Raw genomic sequence first — 21,881 nt, 5'->3', positions numbered from 1 at the left:
TAGATACTGTTATCCCCAATAACTCTTGATTCAGAAAAGTAAGGTGGTTCTGAAAACGATAGGCATGGTCTCTTTCACTTGTTTTATTGGAACCAGAATAAGGGTAGAGTTATTCTGTGTCTTCAAAATCATCAACAATCCATGAATTATGCTTAGCTTCCATTAGCAATAATGTCCCTTATATAGCCACTGTCATCAATTTAAAGTTACATCCTTGTCTTGATGGTAACTGTGACATTACATCAACCCCCACAAAACCACTTCCTTTCCAGCAAGTAGAAAACACCGGGGAACATGAATTTTGCTGTCATTTTTTTCAACACTGACAGAGAGGATTTTGTCTATTAGTGACCAAGATGAAATCAGACCGTTGGTATTTCTTTCTCTTCTGCTTCCAAGTTGAAGTTCTAACAGGTAAGTGGCCTATTGAATATTTTTTATTAAGTTATAATTCAAGTGAACAGTAATAAAAATCAAAGGTAGAAAATGTAGGCATCAAATAGAAAAAAAAAAAATTGAAAGTAAGAAAAGTTGCGGAAGCCCCTAAGTACATGAGTGTCTAAGGGCATTTGTCACCCACACCAGTGTTGATGGCATTGAGCTTGTACTGCTTCCTTTGATATTATGTTCTAAAAAGAAAAATGCTTCATCAGACCATTAAAAATTTAAATTACCTGCTTGGAATTACCTTTTAGTGGATAAAGTAAAAGAGTGACCTGCTATTCTTAGAGAAAGATGAAAGGCAGAAAGACTTGTATCAACAGAATGAAAATGAAAAGTCCTGGCATTGTTCTGAAAATTATTTCTGAAGGAGAAAATGAAATGGAAAGACTTTGAACAGAAAGAATTTTGATTTTAATTTTGTCTAGGTGGTCTTTTGTCAGAAATGTCCAGGCCTCCAGAGTATTTTCAACAGAGTTTCAGAGTCCCTTTAAAAGGCCATGGAGTAGTGGATGATGTAAAAACATACCCTAGCCCTTGTAGACATTAAAAAAAAAAAAAAATCTGAGGTCCTCAGTTCTTTCTCTTAGATGGTATACATCAGACTCTATTTGAACAATTTAAATAATGCTATCTATAATTAAACTAATATACATATTTCTACTGCTTCTTAGTCTATACATTTTATTTAATATTACATTTATTTTATCCTTAACTCTGAGCAATGTTCTTGAGGCTGGAGAAAAAAAATGAAATTATATTAAATTGGGGAATTCTATTAACACTGAAAGAGAAATCAGAACTTTTAGTAGGTATAATCTTATGTAGAAATAAATTTTTTAGCCATACCAGGAAATAGACTACTTTTTGCTCCAAAAAATAAAAAACAAAAGCAGGCTGATAAAATGTTACATCTTGTGGTGGCTCAAGGTGTCTCAGATACTCTTAAGTAAAGAAGAATGAAGCATAGGGAATTAGGGTATACTTATAAGTCCCAAGGGAAGTTTGGGACAACTTGTTTGTGTAACTATGGCTTTTCTATAACCCAATGGAATCCTCTAGCAGCATAAACAACAAATGAGTAGCTTCAGAATTAATATAGTCATTCATTAATTTACTCACTCACTCACTCACTCACTCACTCACTCATCCACTTATTTACACAGTACCAAGCACTTGCTGTGCAGGAGATATTGTGCTAGCTGCTGCACATACAATGATGAGCAAAACTAGCTCAGCCTCTGCTCTCATGAAGCTAACTGAATGGTTGGGAGAGAGGCATTAATCAAATAATCCCATGAATTAATGAGAATTACAGATAGAACTCAGTTCTAACATAGAATGTAATAAAGAAGCCTGTTTAGACTGGGTGGGTGTGGAAGTGGTATTGGGGAGCATGGTTCATTGAAGTCTTTCATGTGGAAGTGGTACTTGAATGGATATTTAAAGGACAACTAGGAGTAAATGGGGAGAATGGTGTGAGGGTGGGGAGGAACATTCCATACCATGAGAAGAGTAAGTGCAAAGGACCTGTGACAGGAGGGAATAAAGTACAGCAGGGAATTAGAAGAAGGTGATGTGCCTGAGTACAGAGAAGAAAGGCGTTGGGGATGGTGCAAGATGAGGTTGGGAAGGAAAGCAGAATTGCAACGATGCTGTGTATAGAGAGATTTGCACATGTTAGGTCTATGAAATTTTGTGAGACTGCTCCTTCACTGGACAATAAAAATAAATTTAAAAAAAATTTAAAAAATTTAAAGACACACACACACACAAGGCACATAGGAAGGTATGTCAAATGTGTTTGTGTCCTTAGGCGATACTTGCAATGTCACAGTAGTAAATAACTTACTACTTTTTGATAACTTCTTTGTTCTGTTGGAACACTGAATTCTTCAGTGCATATGTATATATGAATACAAATTGAAATCTCTGTCTCCTGGAATTATACAACTGGGCTTGTTTACCTCTATGTGCTGATGATGACTACTTTTTTTTCTAAGTTCAATGTGGAGACTTGAAATTTGAATGCCCCTTCCAACTTTTATATTAAAAAAAAAAGAGGAAGACAGACTCAAGAGTTTTGATTCAGTCAGTCACTAGTTCTGATAGAATCTCTTGTTTGTCTGAGCCATGTTGACCTAGACAAGGCGCTTTCGGTAATCAAGTGAAGATAATTTAAAATATAACATTTTTGAATTTGAAAAATCAAACATTTAGCAGACAACATTTATAATTTCTCAGGGCTCAGCACCAAAAGAATCCATTCATGAAAAACAACAACAATAATAACACCATCACCAACAATAAAACCTCCACTGTACTCACAAAGTTCTTTTCATTTTGTACTATCTAGGTCTAAGGCAAGAATCTCATAGTACTATCTGCACTTATTTAATTATGATGAAAGTGTATATGTGAATCCATATTTTCACATTCTCTAGGTAGATAGGCCACAGAATAATCATTAAGAATTTATACCCTGTTAAAACAAAGACCCAGACTTGTTGCAGGTTTAATGTGTTAAGCACATGTAATTTCATATCATACAAATTATAATTATTTGGTGTATGATAACCCTTTCAATCACAGCATACACGTGACACAATTGTGACTAATTTAATAATTTGGGACAATTATATACCCAATATATCTTGAAGGAAAAGAAATATCTGAAAATACCTTTTAAATCTAGCCTAATGTACTAAGTGGCTCTTTAAGAGTGTGGACTCTGGTCTCAGATAATCTAGGTCCAAATTATAGCTTTACTACATTTTGGCTCTATAATCTTGAGCCAGTAATTTAAAATCACAGTTTCTTCATCTGTAAAACAGGGATAAAAATAGACAATATGACTGAAAAGGCTGCTATGAACTACAAATGATATATTGCATGTAATACATTTAACACAGTACTCAATACATAAGAAGCACTTCATGCTTACAAGTTATTGTTGTTATTATTTTTTGGAAGCTTTTGAAAGCTTAGATATTTATATAACTTCCAGACCTATTGGGTTTCAGAAAATTGGCTAAAAATTATTCAGTATTGAAACCAGAAAAGTCAACATTCATGCTGTCACTACCAGAACCAATAAGTAGAGACAAGGATTGAATTAAAAAAAATTTTATTTTATTCCTCACCTGAGGATATTTTTCTATTTATCATTAGATAGAGTGGAAGGAAGGAAGAGAGAGAGAGAGAGAGAGAGAGAGAGAGAGAGAGAGAGAGGGAGAAACATCAATGTGATAGAGCCACATCGACTGGTTGTCTGCCGCATGACCTGACTAGAGCAGGGGATGAACTGCAACAGAGGTATGTGCCCTTGACCAGAATCGAACCCATGACCTTTTGGTCCATGGGCCGAGGCTCTAATCACTGAGCCAAACCAGCCAGGGCAAGAATTGAATTTTTATGGGTGCTTTATTCAGATGGCCGGTGATCTGAGAAGACCATGAGTTATGTATCCTAAAGACGATCTTCCATCTCATCTCAAGTCAACCCCTTTTATAAGGAGAAGAGTATAGGTAAAGGGTTTGAGATTCAGGAAAAAAGGTTAATCAGATAAAAGCTCTAGTCTGGTGATTTTCCTAGTATCCCTTCATCTGATGACCAGTGATTCCTTATCGTCCTGGGTGGCAGCGTTTTCTCCCTGGAGCACAATGATTCAGAGACTAACTATCTTGGTCACCTGCAGTCCTCCTGGGGCACAAAGGTCAGATTGCTAGTGGGTCTCCTGAAGTCAGGGCAGGTTCAGTCATATATCCCAGTCCCTGGAACAATAGCTTTCTACATGCATTAATCACCAAACCTATAAACTATATAACTAAGGTTAAACTTTTTTTAACTTCTTAAGTTCCCCATCATTATGAGTCATTGTCTTTGGACTGGGAAACAAGTGTTCTCTAATATCCAGTAAATAGATTGTCTTACCCTGCCTTTCTTGCTCTTCTTCTCAGCCTGTTGCAGGACATTTACCAACCATGAGCAACCTCCATATTCTTCTTTGTGTTCATTCATTTAATATTATTGAGCTTCTAATATGTTCCAGGTCCTGGAATCATTTAGGGGATCATGATGCAGTCCCTATTCTTGTGAAGCTCATCGTTAAGTGAGAAAGGCAAAAATAATTATGCTCTAAGCATATATGAATTATAAATATATTAGTGTAAGCAAAGTGCTATTGGGAGAATAGAGATGGGAGTTGTTTTTTGGGGGGTGAGGGGGTCTCAGAGACCAATTCAAAATGGTTCTTAGAGAATGAATGAGGGTTTATAGATAAATAAAGAGGGTAATAGAATATTCTAGTCTATGGAAATGGAAGTAACAATGTAAAGAGAATGGCCAGAAAATTCAGAATGGCCAAAAATTTAGTATGACAGTCTGTGAGATTGTAAAAAAATTTTGTGTTAAGCCAAAAAAAAAAAAAAAAAAAAAAAAAAACTAACAACAACACAAAAAGATTTACCTTATAAGCAACAATGGAATCAAATGTTTTAAGCTAGGGAATAAAATGCTTTTTAGCAATACAATACAATTTGGGGAGCAATCTGGAAGACTCAGAGGGGAGAGACTGTTGTTGAAAAAGACAGTCAAGAAAATGCTCCCACAGGTTAAGAAAGAAATGAAAAGATTTGGAACAGCAATGGGATTGGAAACAAACAATTAAATTCAAGAGATATCCTTGAATTAGAGTTCACTGAACTTGGTGACCAACTGGATCAGGAGAGTCAGAAAGGGAGAAACGAGGATAGCTCTGAGATTCTGAGAGTCAGACTAGTGACTCCCTTAAAGGATGAAAATTGGATCTGTGAGTGGATATTGAACTCAGTTTGGAAATGTTACTCCTAATGTGTCAGGGAATTTTCAGATGAAGATGTTGAAAGGAAATTGGAAATATTCCCTGGAGCCAAAGGGAGGTGTGGGCTTGAGGGAAAGGTATGGGTCATCGGAGTAGAGATGAGCCTTACATGTAAACAAGTTCACCCAGTGAACACTTTGTCCGTGGTCCAAAGGGCTTTGCACAGCAGTTGAAGGGTAAAAAGTAATGGGGATATTCATGAGTACTGATAAAATTCTCTCTCCCTCTCTCTGGAAGAGAGTTGGCTCTGTTTAATCTCATGTGATTTCCCTAGTAGGACAATTTCAAATCAATGGCAATGAAATAACTAAAGAAGTAACTTGTTTGCAAATTAAGTACATAGTGAATATTTGCTACAAAGTTTTATATCACCTCTGGGATTTTTCCATTTTCTTGAAGAAAATCAGTTTTTACTAGAAGAAAATTAATCTTTCATTTAATTTAGAGGACCAAGGCTTATTTAATTTCCCACTGCAAAGTTCCTTGGAGAGTATAAACAAGTGTGTGTGTGTGTGTGTGTGTGTGTGTGTGTATACTCTTTTGGTTTTTTAAATTTTCTCCTCATTTTTTCACATTTTTGTCTCTTTTCTGCAAATAAGTATTTAGATTGGGCTTATTTTGCCTATACTTCCTACAAATTTTAATCACTTCTTTAGCTTATGGGTGGCTTTGAATAATAATGCAAATATAGAAATGATGCATATGTAAAATTTTTAGCTAGTGGTCTCATAAGAAATGACAATGCTTTTATGAAAGGTGAAAAAAAGTGGTAGAGAGCACATTTTTAGAATTTCTTACTAAAAGATCAAATGTAACAACACCCTAAAATAAACATTGCAAAATTTAGAACTTCGCTTCTATGTCACATTCATGTGATATGCTCGGCTAAAGCTTATCAGGATTTGATTACAGAAGATGTATTTAATAAGCACTATCAATGATGTGAACTCAGGAGATCTTATTGTTCTATCACTGACACCTTTGGGAGGTTTGTGATTAGAAGTCTGAGCTAAGAAGAATGAAGCTCAATTGCTGAATTATCCCAGATCCTGTATTGTATGGATTTTCTGAATGTTTGTGTCAAAAGATTTTCAACTGGGGATAACACAACTGCTTACAAAGAATCTTGGCAAGATGGGTTCAAATAAGCCCATCTCATACTGAAGAAATGAAATAGTTCAGATATTAAAAGAAACAACCTGCAAATAAACTTTTGAACCATAGTGCAATTCTCAGGTGAATACATTTTTCTTCAGAGATTTCCTTAACAGCTCCCCCTAAAACAAAGATTTATCTTCTGAAAATTTTGAAAACCTAAAAGAGTCACCTAATTAAGATTGTGATTTTTCTCTTGAAAACATTAGTCTATGGATATCAACAGTACTATTATTAAAATCATAGTTAGCAGCAGTTAATAGATTTGAGCCTCTATTGGGAAGATTGTACCCTTTAGACATGGTAGTGAACGTGATTAAGAAGATATAGTACTTGTTCTCTAGAGCAGCAATTTTCAAATAGCGTGCCACAAAAAATTTTAAAACATGCAATACCTGACTATTTAGTCAGAAACACTGACCTCTTTTCCCTAAGATCAGCAAATAAAAATATGACAACAGCCAACACAACAATAACCGTCTGGTGTGAATGAATCATAATTATATCTATTTTTTTTTGTCAGATGGGCAAAAAATATATTTTTTAGTGTGCTGCAGAATTTTAGTAATCAGTTTATGTGTGCCATGAGATGAAAAAGTTGAAAATCACTGCTCTAGAGTACTTATAATCTGAGAATAACAACAAGAAGTAAAAAGATACAACATCAAAACAAAAACCAAGAATTAATATTCAGATTTTAAGACTAATCACCAGGACTCAAGAGAACATAATTCTATTGGTGTTTTTAAGAATGTATTAAATGCTAAGAGGTATCATGGTGTTTATATCACACATCACTAACATGCTGTGGTTATGAAACATCTGGGTGTATTAGAACAACCATTGGTCCCAGAGCCCCTGTACATTGGGCAGATTTAATGACTGTGCACTCTGGAGATCCAAATACTTAACCAGATTTAATCCTGACCTTCCCTCTATAGACATAAAAGCACCAAGAAAATCATTAATTATCTAAACAAGTCTCTATGAACCAGGAGGATATTTACAGGTAAAGAACCAGTTTCTTTGAAGCTCAGACAGATAATTTACATTAGAATCTGATATTTCAGTTAAAGAGGTGTCCTTGTTTCCAGAGGAAAGGCAACATGGTGTAGCTAACAATGGGATCATGTCCTACTAATGAGCTATAATCCTGGGCAAGATACTCCCTTTTTTGGCCCTAGTTTAGCTTGATAAATGTGAATGTAAAATGAAAGGCTTAACTGGATCATTTCTAAGAGCCCTTTGGTTCTTACAGTCTATATTCAATGCTTCATCTCCCCAGATTTGTAAATATCTACGTATTTATTTATCCGTCCATCCATCCAAGAAATATTTATTGTGATCTACTACATACCAGGTACTATTATATATATATACATGGGAGGGATCTATAATAAGATGAATAAAGTCCCTAATTTTCAAGATTATGTTATGGTGGTGTAGCCAGACAGTAAATAAGTGAACAAATACACCAGGTAATTTCAGACAATGATAAATACTTTATCTCAAGTAATATGATATGAATGACTTGGGGTGTACTTTGGATTGAGTGGTCAATGGTTGCTGCAGAAGTAAGCAACATATGAACATCAGAGAGAACATTCCGGGCAAAGAAACAACAATTTAAAGCCCTGGGGTCAGCTTCTTGTGTTTGAAGAACAGGTGAAAAGAGCAATGTGGTGAATGACTGGTATAAAATAGTGTTAGAGAAATAGGGTGGATCATACAAGTCATGGAAACCAAGGTAAGGAGTTAGATTTTATCATGAGTGAAATGGGAAGGCCCTAGATGTTTTATAAGCAGGGCAATGGCACTATGCAGTCATGCATGTTAGAAAATCATTCTGGTTTCCTTGAGGAGAATAGATGGTAAATGCGCAAGAGTGATAGCAGAGTTAGGAAGCTCTTATAGTCTGAGAGAGAGAGAGAGAGAGAGAGAGAGAGAGAGAGAGAGAGAGAGAGAGAGAGAGAGAGAGAAGAAGAAGAAGAATGCTGGTTTGGACAGCTGTAGTTTAAATGAAGGAGAAGTGAATATGTTCTACTGGGCATAGAACAGAGGTACAGAAAGTTAGACTTTCTTCCCATAGACAGATATTTTTTTTTGATCCTCACCCTAGGACATTTTTCCATTTTTTTGTTCAGATAGAGAAAGAGGGAGAGAGAGAACAAGAGAGAGAGAAACATCGACATGAAGGGACACATCAAGTGGCTGCCACCCGCACAATCCAACCAGGGCCAGGGACAAACTGCAACCGAGGTATGTGCCCTTAGCGGGAACCAGGAATCGAACCTGGGTCTCGTGGGACTCCAGGCTGATGCTTAACCACTGAGCCGAACTGGCCAGGGCCCATAGACAGATTTTAACAGTGGTCTTGTATGACTCAGTCTGTGGTGACCACTGTCTAGCTTTATGTGGTTGCCTGCTTCCATTACTCTTCCCTTGGTTGTTGCTAGTGACACACCAACTTTTAATGAAATCCAAAATCTTTCATGCACCCAAAAAGTTATGTGGGCTTATAGGCAAATAATATAAACTGTCTAAGCCATCAATTGTCTGTACGTGGAAGAACCAGACTTGAAGTAGGATTTTTAAGTTTATCAAGTCTGACTGAGTATGGTGCTGGGCAAAGTTTAAATTATGTTACAGAAAATGTGTATGAGATTGTGGGCATGTTTACCGGTGTCTGAAACATGGATAGACAATGTGTATGAGAATTTATGGGTATCAGAGATGGAGATGGTATGTTAGGGAGAATGAGGAACATATATACAACAGTGTGGGAGAGGACATTTTGGAAGATGATTTTATATTAAGAAGTGATATATGAAGACAATGTAAGCATGAGAGAAAGGAAGAAAAAGCAAGAAGAAAGGGATAGGAAAAAAGAGCAATGTGGTGAATGACTGGTATAAAATGGTGTTAGAGAAATACTAACTACTAATTCTAACTGCTAATTTTAACTACTGGTGTGGCAGAGGAGCTGTTCAAATAGATTTGACACCTGAGCAATTACAACAGACACTGGCTATAAAAATGGTGCTATTCTATTATTACTCCTGGTTGAATATTAGCCTTGGGGATAAGAATATCCAGGAAGAGTGAAGAAAAGATTCCAGCTACTTCTGTAGCTCTATGAAAGTAATGTACAGATTTCCCTTAAATTGTCTGTCTATCCATTAAATGCTTCAGTCATGGTTACAGGCATAACTTCCTTTTGATACTGTTTTTCAAATGACACCAAAGACCAAAGATAATTTGTGATTAGGTATTTGAGCATATCTGTTCTTCAGATGACAAAGTAATTAGGAAGAAGTTGATTAAATGCCATACCTATTTCCTTTAGTTGAAATAATTCAAATTTCAGATTTAGATTTGCCAAGTGGTTTTCCAGTTGGAGAGCTTAAGCATTGAGTATGTGGAAACTTAAATCAGGCTTCTTATCGCTACATTTGATAATCAAAATGTGACCCAGGTAATTTTTAGACTAACTAGGATAAAATAAAAAATTAAGCATGTCCAGTGGAAATGACACTTTGGAAGGAATCTCCAGTTACTCCTCTGATGTCAATGGCACACACCCATGGCACTCACTCAGGAAAACCTTAGGTGGTCTTCCTAGCCATACCTAAATACTTTTATGGGAAAGTAAGATAACCTCATTCATTTTATTTTTTCCCAACTCCCTGGAACAGCCCAACAAGATGCTGGACAGAGAGGGATTATAGGAACATGGTTTCTCTTGAGGGTCCAACAGCAAAGTGATAGCTCTCTTAGTTATTTGTAGTCTCATATGGTGGGTATATTCCGATTCTGGATCCATTGACAGTAAGTGTTAGAAAGGACTTTAATATGTTTTGGTCTCACTTCTTCATTTCACGAATGAAGAGACTGAAGTCAAGCAGGGTACTCTAGTCACAGAGGCTTGCTAATGCCAAAGCCATAATTTGCCTCTGGTTTCCTTGGGGACTAGTGCACTGGACTCTACCATCCTGTACCACTGACCATTACATTTCATCTTGTGTTGGGTCATAAGTCATTGTGTGGACACAAAAGGGGAAAAAATTATGACAAAATCATCTTCAAAGATAGAAGACAATGCATTTATGTCAGTTTGTACACAGAGTGGCCACAGACATTTTTACTCCAAGATATCTTTGTGGTTTACTTACTTGCCATTCTAAAGTCCTTGGGAAATTTACTCTGATTATTTCTAAAGGAACTGAGAACCAGCCCACTGGTTCTATCTTCTGCAGCAGAATGGTAGAGACATAAGCATCAAAACAATAATAGTGCAACATAATTTACTCAGACAAATAAGTTCCCAAGCAAAACAACTTTCATTTTCATACAATGCAGACTTTGTCTATTTTCATGCTATTGATTTTTCCCTTTTGCTTATATTATTCCCTCTATTTTAAAAATAAAACAAGCATTATTTTTTTCTATACTTAAACAAATTTTAATTCTAGAACAAAACATCTACAAAGGAAAGTGAACAAACATATATATCCTGTTAATGAATAATTATAAAACGTCATCATTCTTACAACCACTACAGGTCAAGAAATAAAATATTGCCAGCACACGGAAGCTTTTCCACACCTGTGTTTTCTTCCTGATTTCAACTCTTCCACTCTTTTCCTCCTTTAGACTGAAGTTTGTGATATTCATTTAAGTTATATATTCTGTTTCTATCCATTCTTTTAGTCATTATCACAACATGCATGCTTCACTTATCAAAGTTTTAAGTTACATATATATTTACTGTCCTTCTAGACAATATGTATTAGGTTGCCAGGGAGTTGCATTAATCACATTAAAGATATAACACATAATTCCATTGTATCATGACTTTTATTGTTGTTGTAACATCATCTGTCAATCTAATAGTTGCTTCTTTGAAGATAATCAGTCTTTTTTTCCTCTTGCCACTTAGGATTTTGATTATGCTATTTGTAGATGTAAATATTTTGAAACCATCTGCTTGTGATTTGCTGGGATTCTTTTTTTTTTTTTTTTTTTTATCCTCACCCGAGGATATTTTTCCATTTTTTGTACAGATAGAGTGGGAGGGAGAGAGAGGAAGGGAGAGAGACAGAGAAACTTCGATGTGAAGGGACACATCGAGTGGCTGCCACCCGCACGACCAACCAGGGCCGGGGACAAACTGCAACCAAAGTACGTGCCCTTAGCGGGAACTGAAGCCGGGTCTCTCCGGACCGCAGGCCGACGCTCTAACCGCTGAGCCAAACCGGCCAGGGCTGGGATTCTTGAATCTGTTGGATTATGACTGCACTGTGAATACTTTTTCTAACCTATTTTCCAGTTCATCAACTCTCTCTTTAGCTCTACTATTCTTAACCTTTCCATTGAGTTTGTAATCTATTAGTGTGGTTTTTGCCAGTTCTAGTTGTTTTTTTTTTTTTTTTTTTCCAGATTGGTTGATCTTTTTATTTTTTATTTTTCTATGTTCTTCAGATATTATTATAAGTTTGTTTTTTGTTTTCTTAAACATAGTAAGCACAATTGTTTTATTTTGTGGATCTAAAAACTCAAATATATAATTGTTTGTGGGTTTGTTTCTGTAGTCTGTTGTTTCTGTTATCTTGTTTCCCCTGTGCCTGATTATTTTTATGGTATGTTTGTCATTGTATATATATATTCTTTGTAGCTATAGTTTGAACCCTACGATGTAAGTTTTTTTTTCCTGGAATAGTTTGCATTTTTACTTTCAAAAGCTTATGGGTAATTATAAACTAAAATCGCCTTAAACAAAATTTAAGAATTGAGGTTTTGTGGATCATTGAAGTGATTCAAAGGTAGCCAATAATGTGCATTAGGGCTGATTTATTTCTTGTTTACCTATACGCCAAGGAGATAACCTTTTGGGATCCAGCTTATTGAGGAAAGAGTCTTCTACTAGATTTCTCACTTTTCACACTCTGGGAGTTGAAACATGAAAATAAAAATTTGAATCTGGGAGAACAACAAATGCTCTCAGAGTAAAAGCAGCTCCTAAGTTCTGCTTATCTCTCTGTTCTGGTTCCTCAAATTTAACCCAATTATTTCTTCTCTTTTAATAATATTTTTAGACATTTTGTTCCACATTTTAATTGTTTGGGTGTGGAAATTAGTTTGAACCATGTTGATTGCCAGAAAACTGGAATACTTGTATGTACATTCCCAAGCAAACCCCAAGTTGAAAATCTATGCACTAGTCATATGAGAGATATAAATTGAAACATTTTGACCAAATGTCATGATATTTACTTAAAAGCAAAATGTTAAAAACCCCAATATTCAACATTAGTAGAATGCTTTAACAAATTATGATAAGTTAACATCATCATATAATCATTAAAAAGGATAATTATGCTGACTATGTCAAAATGGAATGTTTATGATATAATATTAAATGACAATAGAGGAAAATAAAATAATATGTTTGCTATTAAATACTGGTATATATTTGGGTGGGAAACAGAAAAAATACACAAATATTCCAAAATGAAGACAGAGATTTTAAAACAAGTAGAAAACTGTCATGATAATATTTTCCCCAAATAATTTCAGCATAAAATTTTCTCCCATTAAAAAAAGAAAAAGAGGGTCAGGGGAGAAGGAAGGCAAAGAGCAGTTTGAACTTATAACCTAATAACTCAGAATCTGCATCCAGGCCCAAACCATTTTTGTTTCTTCCTTCTGTGATGCGTATTTAACTCAGAAAACCAACCTTGGCTTCCTATAAGCTGAACATTTATTTAAAAAATGAAAGTAGTGAGCAAAACTCAAGGGCCTTACCTTTTTATCAGACCTTGATTTAGCTTTCAATGGATAAGTTTCAGAGAAAACACACATTTCTATCATTTGAAAATGGTGCATGTTCTTTTACTCTCTAGTAGGCGAGTAAAATGTCAATATATATTTAAATATAATCACTTATTTTTAGTTTAAGCAATTGTACTTTTAAAAGTTTTTTCTTAACTACAGCATTCCCGAAATCTCTCCTTGAAATGCTCCTTGTTTGACTAAGCACTAATTCTCCCTCCTTCAATTTCAGTATTAAAAGTCATTTCCTCAAAGTGTTATTTTCTGATTCTCTAATCAAAATTAGAACCAGTCTCACCACCTTTATTCGATTAGTACTCCATTCCTTGCACAGATTATGGTGCATTACTACATATTTATTTGTTTACCATCTGTTTCTAATATGCAAGCTGCCAAAGGGCGGGAACTGTGTTTATTTGATTCATATTTTGTAAATATATTATCTAAAATAGTGCACATTATATATTCATATATAATGACTATAAGTTTCTGATTAGGTTTCTTCTAGGCCACAGTTTAAATTGTTGTCATGTTTTTGTTGTTGTTGTGAAGCTTTCATTTTGGTGCAATACAGTGATTTTATGAAGTGATTACTTTTGTGTTCAAATATACTCAATAGGACAACCTATTCATAAAATGTCACTTTGGCTTTGTTGTTTTTTTCTTTTTATCCAGGAGAAGTCAATGATTTTGCCAAGTCTGAAATATTTATATTTCACAATGGAGGTGTACAAATTTTATGCAAATGCCCTGAGAGTGTCTGGCAATTTAGAATGCAGTTGCTGAAAGGAACGCAAACAGGGACGCAAACAATCTGTGATCTCAGTAGGACAAAGGGAATTGGAAACACAATATCCACTCAGAATCTGAAATTCTGTCAATTATCCAATAACAGTGTCTCTTATTATCTGAATAACTTGGACCATGCTTCTGGTAACTCCTACTCCTGCAAACTATCGATTTTTGATCCTCCTCCTTTTAAAGAGATTGTTAGGAAAGAATATTTGCATATTTACGGTAAGACATTGTTTTTATCTTCTGGGTATAAGTGTACATATGCATTTTGACAACTTTTCTTATTAATGAAAACAAACAAATAGCTATCTTTTGTGTTGTTGTTCATTTAGGTATAATTGATGGCAATCACCTATGATGAAAATATGCAAGAGATAATTTATTATTATTAATAATAATTATTAATCAGTAATATACAATTTAATCATGTAGACTGATGAGTTAGAAATAGGTAATTGTCTTTAAAACATATATGCCATTAAAAATCAGGAAAAATAAAGACAAATACTCAAGTGTAGGGCTTAATGACTTTTACTTCTAGTCACTTAAGGCTTAAGGTTTTGATTTAATGCCAGGTTTGTGGAATGCAGTAAGATGACTGAAAATAATAGTTTTATGTTATTACTTTTCTTACTTATTCTTTTGCAAAAACATAGACAGAAAAGTCCTTTTTATTAGCCATACGTGTACACATATATGTGTATAGAGTCTTTTAGGTTTTATTTTTTGGATTCTTACTATAATATTAAAATGATGTTATTTACTATTTACTAGATTTCATAGTTGTAATGAATACAAGCTCATTTGATTAAATAGTTCTTTTGAATTTGGTAAAAGAACTTGTGATTCAGCACTGAAAGAGGAGATTTGATTTTTAGAATTTTTTTCTTAACATATCTTTTTTCTAACCCAGAATCACAGCTTTGTTGCCGACTGAAGTTCTGGCTACCCATCTGTTGTGCAGTTTTTGTTGTAGTCAACATTTTTGGATGCACATTTTATTGTTGGCTTAAAAAAAAGGTGAGCAATATCTATCCTTCCCTGTATCTACTTTACTGGGGAATATCAGTGGTTATTTACTCATCAAAGTACATATTACTCTTGCCAGAGTAAATTGACCAACAGGTAGACAATTATTTTTCTCAAGATATATCTACTAAGTAATCTACTACCTTGGAACAGAAACTTATTTATTATACAGCTGCTTCATTAAAAATTATTCGATGGCTTACAAAGATATATGTTATTATAAAGATGAGGAAATCGGGGCCAATAAAAGACAAAAAGTCACGAGGAAGGTAAAAACATAAAAATAGATGCTCTGGCTTTTAAAAATTTTTATTGTGGGCTGAAAATTTGACTCTAAGCTTCCTAAGAGTCAGGACAAAGATGAAGCAGTTATGTTTCACTCAATTGGTCAATTAAGAAATAATCAGTGAGAGTCTTATAAGGTCCCAGTAGTAGTTGAGAAGTGAATGGCCAGCTTGTTTGCATGGTAAATTACTAAGACTTGTATTTATTTATTTATTTAATTTTTTTTATTAATTAATTTTTGTTACTGATGTTTCTCCTTTTCCCCCCACTGATTCCCCCTCCCCATCCCTCCCTGCCCTGTCCCCAGCTTTGTTGTCCATGTCCATTGTTCATGCATACATGTATATAAGTTCTGTGGTTTATCTCTCCCCCACCACCCCCTCTTCTGGGGATTGTCAGTCTGTACCCCACATCCACGTCTTTGGAACTACTCCATTCCTCAGACTGTTATGTTCATTATATTCCACAAATAAGTGAGATCATATGTCTTTCTCCTTTTGGCTTGTTTCGCTTAGGATGATACTTTTCAGGTCCCTCCATGTCGTCTCAAAGGATAAGAGATCTTTCTTTCTTACAGCTGCATAGTACTCCATTGTGTATATGTACCACTGCTTTTTTATCCATTTGTCTACTGATGGACACTTGGGCTGTTTCCAGATCTTAGCTATTGTAAATAGTGCTGCTACAAACATGGGGGTACATACATTCTTTCTGACTGGTGTTTCAAGCTTCGTAGGGTATATTCCTAGAAGTGGGATCACTGGGTCAAATGGAAGTTCAATTTTTAAATTTTTGAGGTAACACCATGTTGTTTTCCATAGTGGCTGCACCAGTCTGCATTCCCACCAGCAGTGTACTAGAGTTCCCTTTTCTCCACATCCTCGCCAATACTTGTTTGATGATTTGTTGATGGCAGCCATTCTGACAGTTGTGAGGTGATACCTCATTGTTGTTTTAATTTGCATCTCTCTGATGATTAGTGATGATGAGCATTTCTTCATATGTCTCTTAGCCATTTGTATGTCCTGTTTGGAGAGGTGTCTATTTAGTTCCTCTGCCCATTTTTTAAATTGGGTTCTTTGTCTTCCTTTTGTTGAGTTGTATGAGCACCCTTATCTGATATATTATTGGCAATTATGCTCTCTCATACAGTGAGTAGCCTTTCCATTTTGATGATTGTGTCTTTAGCTGTGCAGAAGCTTTTGAGTTTGATGTAGTCCCGTGTGTTCATTTTCTCCTTTGTTTCTGTTACCTTAGGTGATGTATCAATGAAAATTCTGCTGCGTATGATGTCTGAAATTTTGTTGCCTACAGTTTCTTCTAGGATTTTTATGGATTCACATTTAAGTCTTTTATTCATTTTGAGTATATTCTTGTGTAGGGTGTAAGTTGATGGTCTAGTTTCATTTTTTCTGCATGTAGCTGTCCAATTTTCCCAGTACCATTTATTAAAGAGGCTGTCCTTATTCCACTGTATGCACTAAGACTTGTTTTTAAAGAAAAGCTATGCAGAAAGATAAAACAACAACAATAAGGACAACAACAAAAATCTTTCTGTGCTGGGAATATTCTTTGTAGTCTTTTGCAATAAGAAGTTCTCAAAGAACTTATACCATCCTGCATATTGTGCAAGTCTGCTAATACTCAAATGTATCCACAGTGTGATCATTGACCAAACTGTGTACATCTGGGTCAGATGGATTATGAAAAAAGAGATAAAGAAGGAAGAGAGTGAGATAGGGCCCACGATCTAAATCTAGTGAGGAAAGAACAATAAAGGCAGATATGAGGAAGTTGGTTTAGTGGAAAGTTCTTTTTATTCAAATCCCTGCTCATAGTGTTCTTCTACTTGGCCTGAAGCCAGGAGACTAAGTCACATGCCACTTCAGCAAAGAAAAGAGTAAACAAATAAACCAAAATCCCAAACAAATAAACAAAGGAAAAATCAGGTTGGAGATGGGGGAAAGCAGATGACAAACAGGTTTCCGACTTTTTTCTTTCAGAAGTATCCAACCAGTGTGCATGACCCTAACAGTGAATACATGTTCATGGCAGCAGTGAACACAACTAAGAAGCCTAGACTCACAGGTGAATTTAGGGGGTTGGGAAGGAAAGAGAATTCTTCTCAGTAAGGCTGAAGTTTTCATTTATGATTTTAATGCCTCTGAGTCTGAATTTCTGTATTTTCTGTGAAAAACTGAATTTTTATTTTAACTGAATGTATGTTTTCTGCAGCTTATAAAAAACAAACAAGTTTGTAAATGACTATTAAAAATAAAAAGTTCATGAATCACTATTATATCAAGGCAATTTTCCAACTGATACTTCAAAAATTGAGATGATTCTAAGTCTCCCTTGTTAAGAAGCTTATTAAGTCATACAATGAGATTTACTGAATATTAATTAAGGGCAAAAATCCAAGTGAGGCACTATGGGAGAGACATAGATATATGAAGATTTTTTTTTTTTTTGACTGAGATTTGGAAGAGAGTCTGGGTTGGTGTTACCAAGGGGAAGAGGAAGAATTGGTGAAAATATTGTTAAAATGTACAAGTTTAAAGAACTTGGATGCCACAGAAGGCCACTTATGTGGGACTCTGACCTTTTCCATTCAGAGTAAGTCTTGTCAACTTGAGTGTCATTAAGTTGAGGAGCATTCAGAAAGTTTGAAGCATCTATTATAGACAAGGTGCACATTTTATGCTTGTGAGGTTTCAGTGATATGAGGTATATAATGAGACAGAAACCATTGCATTTTGCCACAATTGGTGAAGGACTTATATTAAAGAAATGCACAAAATATTTGTCATCATAGAATTAAAGTATGGAAAGGGAGTTAAATGCTTCTTTATTTCATCTTCTCATTTTTCAGATTCAAGAAATTATTGATGCCCAGTATGTTCAGTGACTTCTCTTGTTTCCCAGAGATTAAATACCATAGCTCTGACACTAGCAAAGAGCTTGTGTTTCATATAACTTCATTATTTAAAAAATTAATTTCTCTCAATCTCTGTGCTTGTAATCATGTGTCTGCCTTGGTTTGGAACCCAGAAAACAGACTCTGAGACAGAGACTTGTGTGCAAGTAATTTAGTGGGAAGGTGACCCAAAGAAGAAAGGGCGAGGGAACAGGGAGAGTGAGACAGGTAAGGAGGAAAAGCAATGAAGATTGTATTACAGAGATCTCAGCTGGAGGCTACAGGACCTCTGAGAAGTGTACAGATGTCTCCCATAAGTGCAGCATTTATCCACTGGCTCCCATCCCCACTGGTTTGTGATTGCCTACAGAGCATATTAATCTCTCTCATCCCTGAGCTCTGCCTTGTGCTTGGGATGAGCTGGTTCGCAAGTCTTCAGAGAAAGTCCCGAGGCAGAAAAGCAGAGAAATGCACAATGAGGCCATTGTACTAGAACAGTTAGCACACACAGAAGTGTTCACCCCAGCTGTGTCTGACATCAGAGGTGGGTGATTTCTGGTTCCACCTACCAAGCCTAGCATACATCTTTTAATTAGATTTAAACAAATGATTATGAAAATGTCCAGAGTGTAAGGTTCTTGAGGGGAGGTAGGATCTTTCTTCTGTTTATTCTGAATTATGTATACACATACACAATTCCAAGCAGAGCCTGACTTAGCGCCTCCATCAAATGTTTATTGAATGATGATTCTGTGAATAGCACCATGTTGAATAATGTATATTGGGTAGAGACAAGACAGTCCATGTTTTCAATTTGTAATGTCATTGGGAGAGGTGATATGTTTGCACAGAGGGCAGAGTCACATGATAGTGTCAAGAGTATTCAACTGCGAAGTGTAGAATTCAGATAATATCTGCTGCAGGAGTTGAGAGTGGGCCGAGTAAAGCATCAGGAAAATGTGGAACTGGTCCTGGGTCTTGACAGATAAAGGAAAGTTTGGCTGGGGTGTGTCTGTGTGTGTGCGCCTGTATTTACAAGAGGCAGAGAAAAGGGGGGAAACTTGTTGAAGGGGATTGGCACATGGAGAGCTTTTAAAGAATTGATGCTAAATTTTCGTTACAGATGTTACTCATAACTTGGGACCCTTTGGCACCCAGGCATGAACCATGTTGATCATCTCCCCACTACTTGAAGTGCAAGATTTCTCATTTCCTGAACCAAGGAGAATCTGGCTTGATTTGACTACATACAGCTTCTACTGGTGTTTTGTTTGATCTGGACCCAGAGAATATAGTAGTCAACAGAGATTTTAACAGACTGCCCCAGTACTGTTGAATTTGATCAAAACCAACACCCTCTTGCAACTTGCTTTATAGAACGTCCTGCTCATGTGTGCCCAACAAATAGACCTCGCTGGGATGGAGTCACTGTCTTCACACCCGCTTCTAGTAATGCACCAGCCAGTAAAACACACACATCTACAGACATTTTAAAATATGCCCAAGGTAGTGAATCTACAAAGCAAATAAACAGCCAAGGGCTAGCATCTGTTCACATTTCACTAACAGACTACCTCTTCTTCTTGTAGGATGAGCAATTTTTAAAACCAGACAGTAGAGGACACATTTCAAAACTGTAGCTATTTTATTTCTAAGGTGTCAATGTGTAACTATAGTGTACTAATACATTAGTACACAGTACTCTTCTCCACCTTCTGAACCCCAGTCTACCAAACCACCAGAGTTTAGATGCCTTCTGTTCTCAATTTTCCTTTTAAAAATACTTCTACACGGCTACTTGACAGACACTCTGAATAGAGAGCCATGTCTATATTTTTCCTTTACTGCTCACTAATATATATATAATATATTAACATATTATATATATTCACAGCCTAATGAATATGGTTTATTTATATTCTTCCTTCAAGAATATTTTTGCTCCAAAAAGACATATTTTTTTTTCCAAATTCAGTTAAAATGGCATATTTTCTTGACTTGTTGGTATTAGGGTAGGAAACCTTGGCCAGAATGGAAAGTGACTTCATTTTATGCTCCTGTTTTCTACCATTACATATTTTTTCAAGGTGCTATTAATTATAAGCTAGGCTATTTTTGTAATCATATTACAATTGCAAACAAACAAATAAACCCATCTATAACTGGCATGCAATGTCCTGGGGTAAAGCCAATGATCTATTCAGCATCAAGCTGCAGTCTTTGAGGTCACTGACAAAACCTATAGCCCTGCTGCCTCTGGTCTTGACAGGTTGAAATGACCCCCATCAGCCTGGAACAGCCATCCAGACCTGGGTGGAATTCCAAGGGTTGAGAGACTCCCCTGAGCTCTTACAACCAGGTGCTCTCGCCCTCAGAGACTGAAGTCACCGTGGAGACCATAGTGGGTCAACTTGCATTTGTACCTCCAGGATTTATGAAGAAGCATGATTGCCTCTCCTAGAAACCATTCAGCTTGGAAACTGGCCCAGCCCTTCAAGATAGTCTTCTTTCGAATACGATTTGTTTGGAAAGATTCTTAAATACATGTAACACAATTATTCTTAGCCTGGATTTTTCCTCTACTTCCTGTGTGCATGTCAAAGACTTCTGAAACAGCAAGTGTGTATTCAACTACACTTTTAACTTTAGGTGAAACGGGTTATTATGTTTTGAAATTTGTAGTTGCCTGTGCTTATAGTTTACTTTTTAAAAGTGAGACCTGATGTGTCATTATGCATGCTTATATTATTTTAAGCATGTGCAATGCTATATCTGTACAGTACAATACTGAATTTGTAATTTGAATCAAGAATGGTGTTCTCTGTTTTCAGCTGACTTGAACAACCTGGCTGGCTTTGCAGAGGTTTTTCCTGAGTTATTTGCAGCTTTCTGTGTGGGGATTCAGGGTGAGAGGAGACTCTTCATGTGGCATGGTTGTCCATGCTGTGCCCTGAAGCATCCTCATCCTCAGCATGGGACATTTCAAAATGAATTATTGAAGGATACAATTTCTGTGAAATAAAAACTGCTTTAAGAGGAGCTACTTATGAATGAATTTTAGCAGTAGTAGGAAGCTAAAGAATAAACATTTGATATTCAGCAACTGAAAATATCTCTCAGTGTTTCCTTGGGGGAGGGCAATGATCACCCTAGCAAATTTGCTCTTGTTCTTGAAGATAGTTCTATTGCTTAGAAGAATCCCTTCCTTCCTTCCTTCCTTCCTTCCTTCCTTCCTTCCTTCCTTCCTTCCTTCCTTCCTTCCTTCCTTCCTTCCTTCCTTCCTTCTTTCCCTCCCTCCCTCCTTCCCTCCCTCCCTCCCTCCCTTCCTTATTTCTTGCTTTAAATTTTTTTTGAAACAACACAAACTTATAAAAAAAATTTGTTGGAAGTATAGCAAAACAACTATTCCTTTCCTGAGTAAGTTTCTGATCTAATGTCCTCTCACCTCTGAAAAGTATGTATTTCCTATAAGTAAGAACACTCTCCTCCATAACCACAATCCATCAACATCAGAAAGTTAACACTGGTACATTGCTACCATGTGATCCTCAGACTGCATTCAAGTTT

General features: G+C 35.9%; 1 protein-coding gene across 1 annotated transcript; it reads left to right on the top strand.

Moving 5' to 3' along the window:
- The first annotated feature begins 326 nt into the window (after positions 1 to 326).
- ICOS (inducible T cell costimulator) lies at positions 327 to 20,155 on the top strand. Its single transcript, XM_036254899.1, has 5 exons — positions 327 to 414; positions 13,964 to 14,305; positions 14,997 to 15,103; positions 17,401 to 17,485; positions 19,438 to 20,155. The coding sequence occupies exons 1-5, from the start codon at positions 357 to 359 to the stop codon at positions 19,476 to 19,478; spliced, it is 633 nt and encodes a 210-aa protein (XP_036110792.1). The 5' UTR covers positions 327 to 356; the 3' UTR covers positions 19,479 to 20,155.
- Positions 20,156 to 21,881: the final 1,726 nt, after the last annotated feature.

This window comes from Molossus molossus, unplaced genomic scaffold (assembly GCF_014108415.1).
Source record: "Molossus molossus isolate mMolMol1 unplaced genomic scaffold, mMolMol1.p scaffold_m16_p_11, whole genome shotgun sequence".
Taxonomy (NCBI): Eukaryota; Metazoa; Chordata; class Mammalia; order Chiroptera; family Molossidae; genus Molossus; species Molossus molossus.
This window is presented reverse-complemented; position numbering and strand designations above follow the sequence as displayed.

What these genes read in the sequence shown, in the direction of transcription:
- ICOS (XM_036254899.1), top strand. Translation starts at nt 357, where the DNA reads ATGAAATCAGACCGTTGGTATTTCTTTCTCTTCTGCTTCCAAGTTGAA. An exon ending in CCAAGTTGAAGTTCTAACAG is followed by an intron (nt 415 to 13,963) that starts GTAAGTGGCCTA and finishes CTTTTTATCCAG; the next exon opens with GAGAAGTCAATGATTTTGCC. An exon ending in TAAGAAGCCTAGACTCACAG is followed by an intron (nt 17,486 to 19,437) that starts GTGAATTTAGGG and finishes TTTTCGTTACAG; the next exon opens with ATGTTACTCATAACTTGGGA.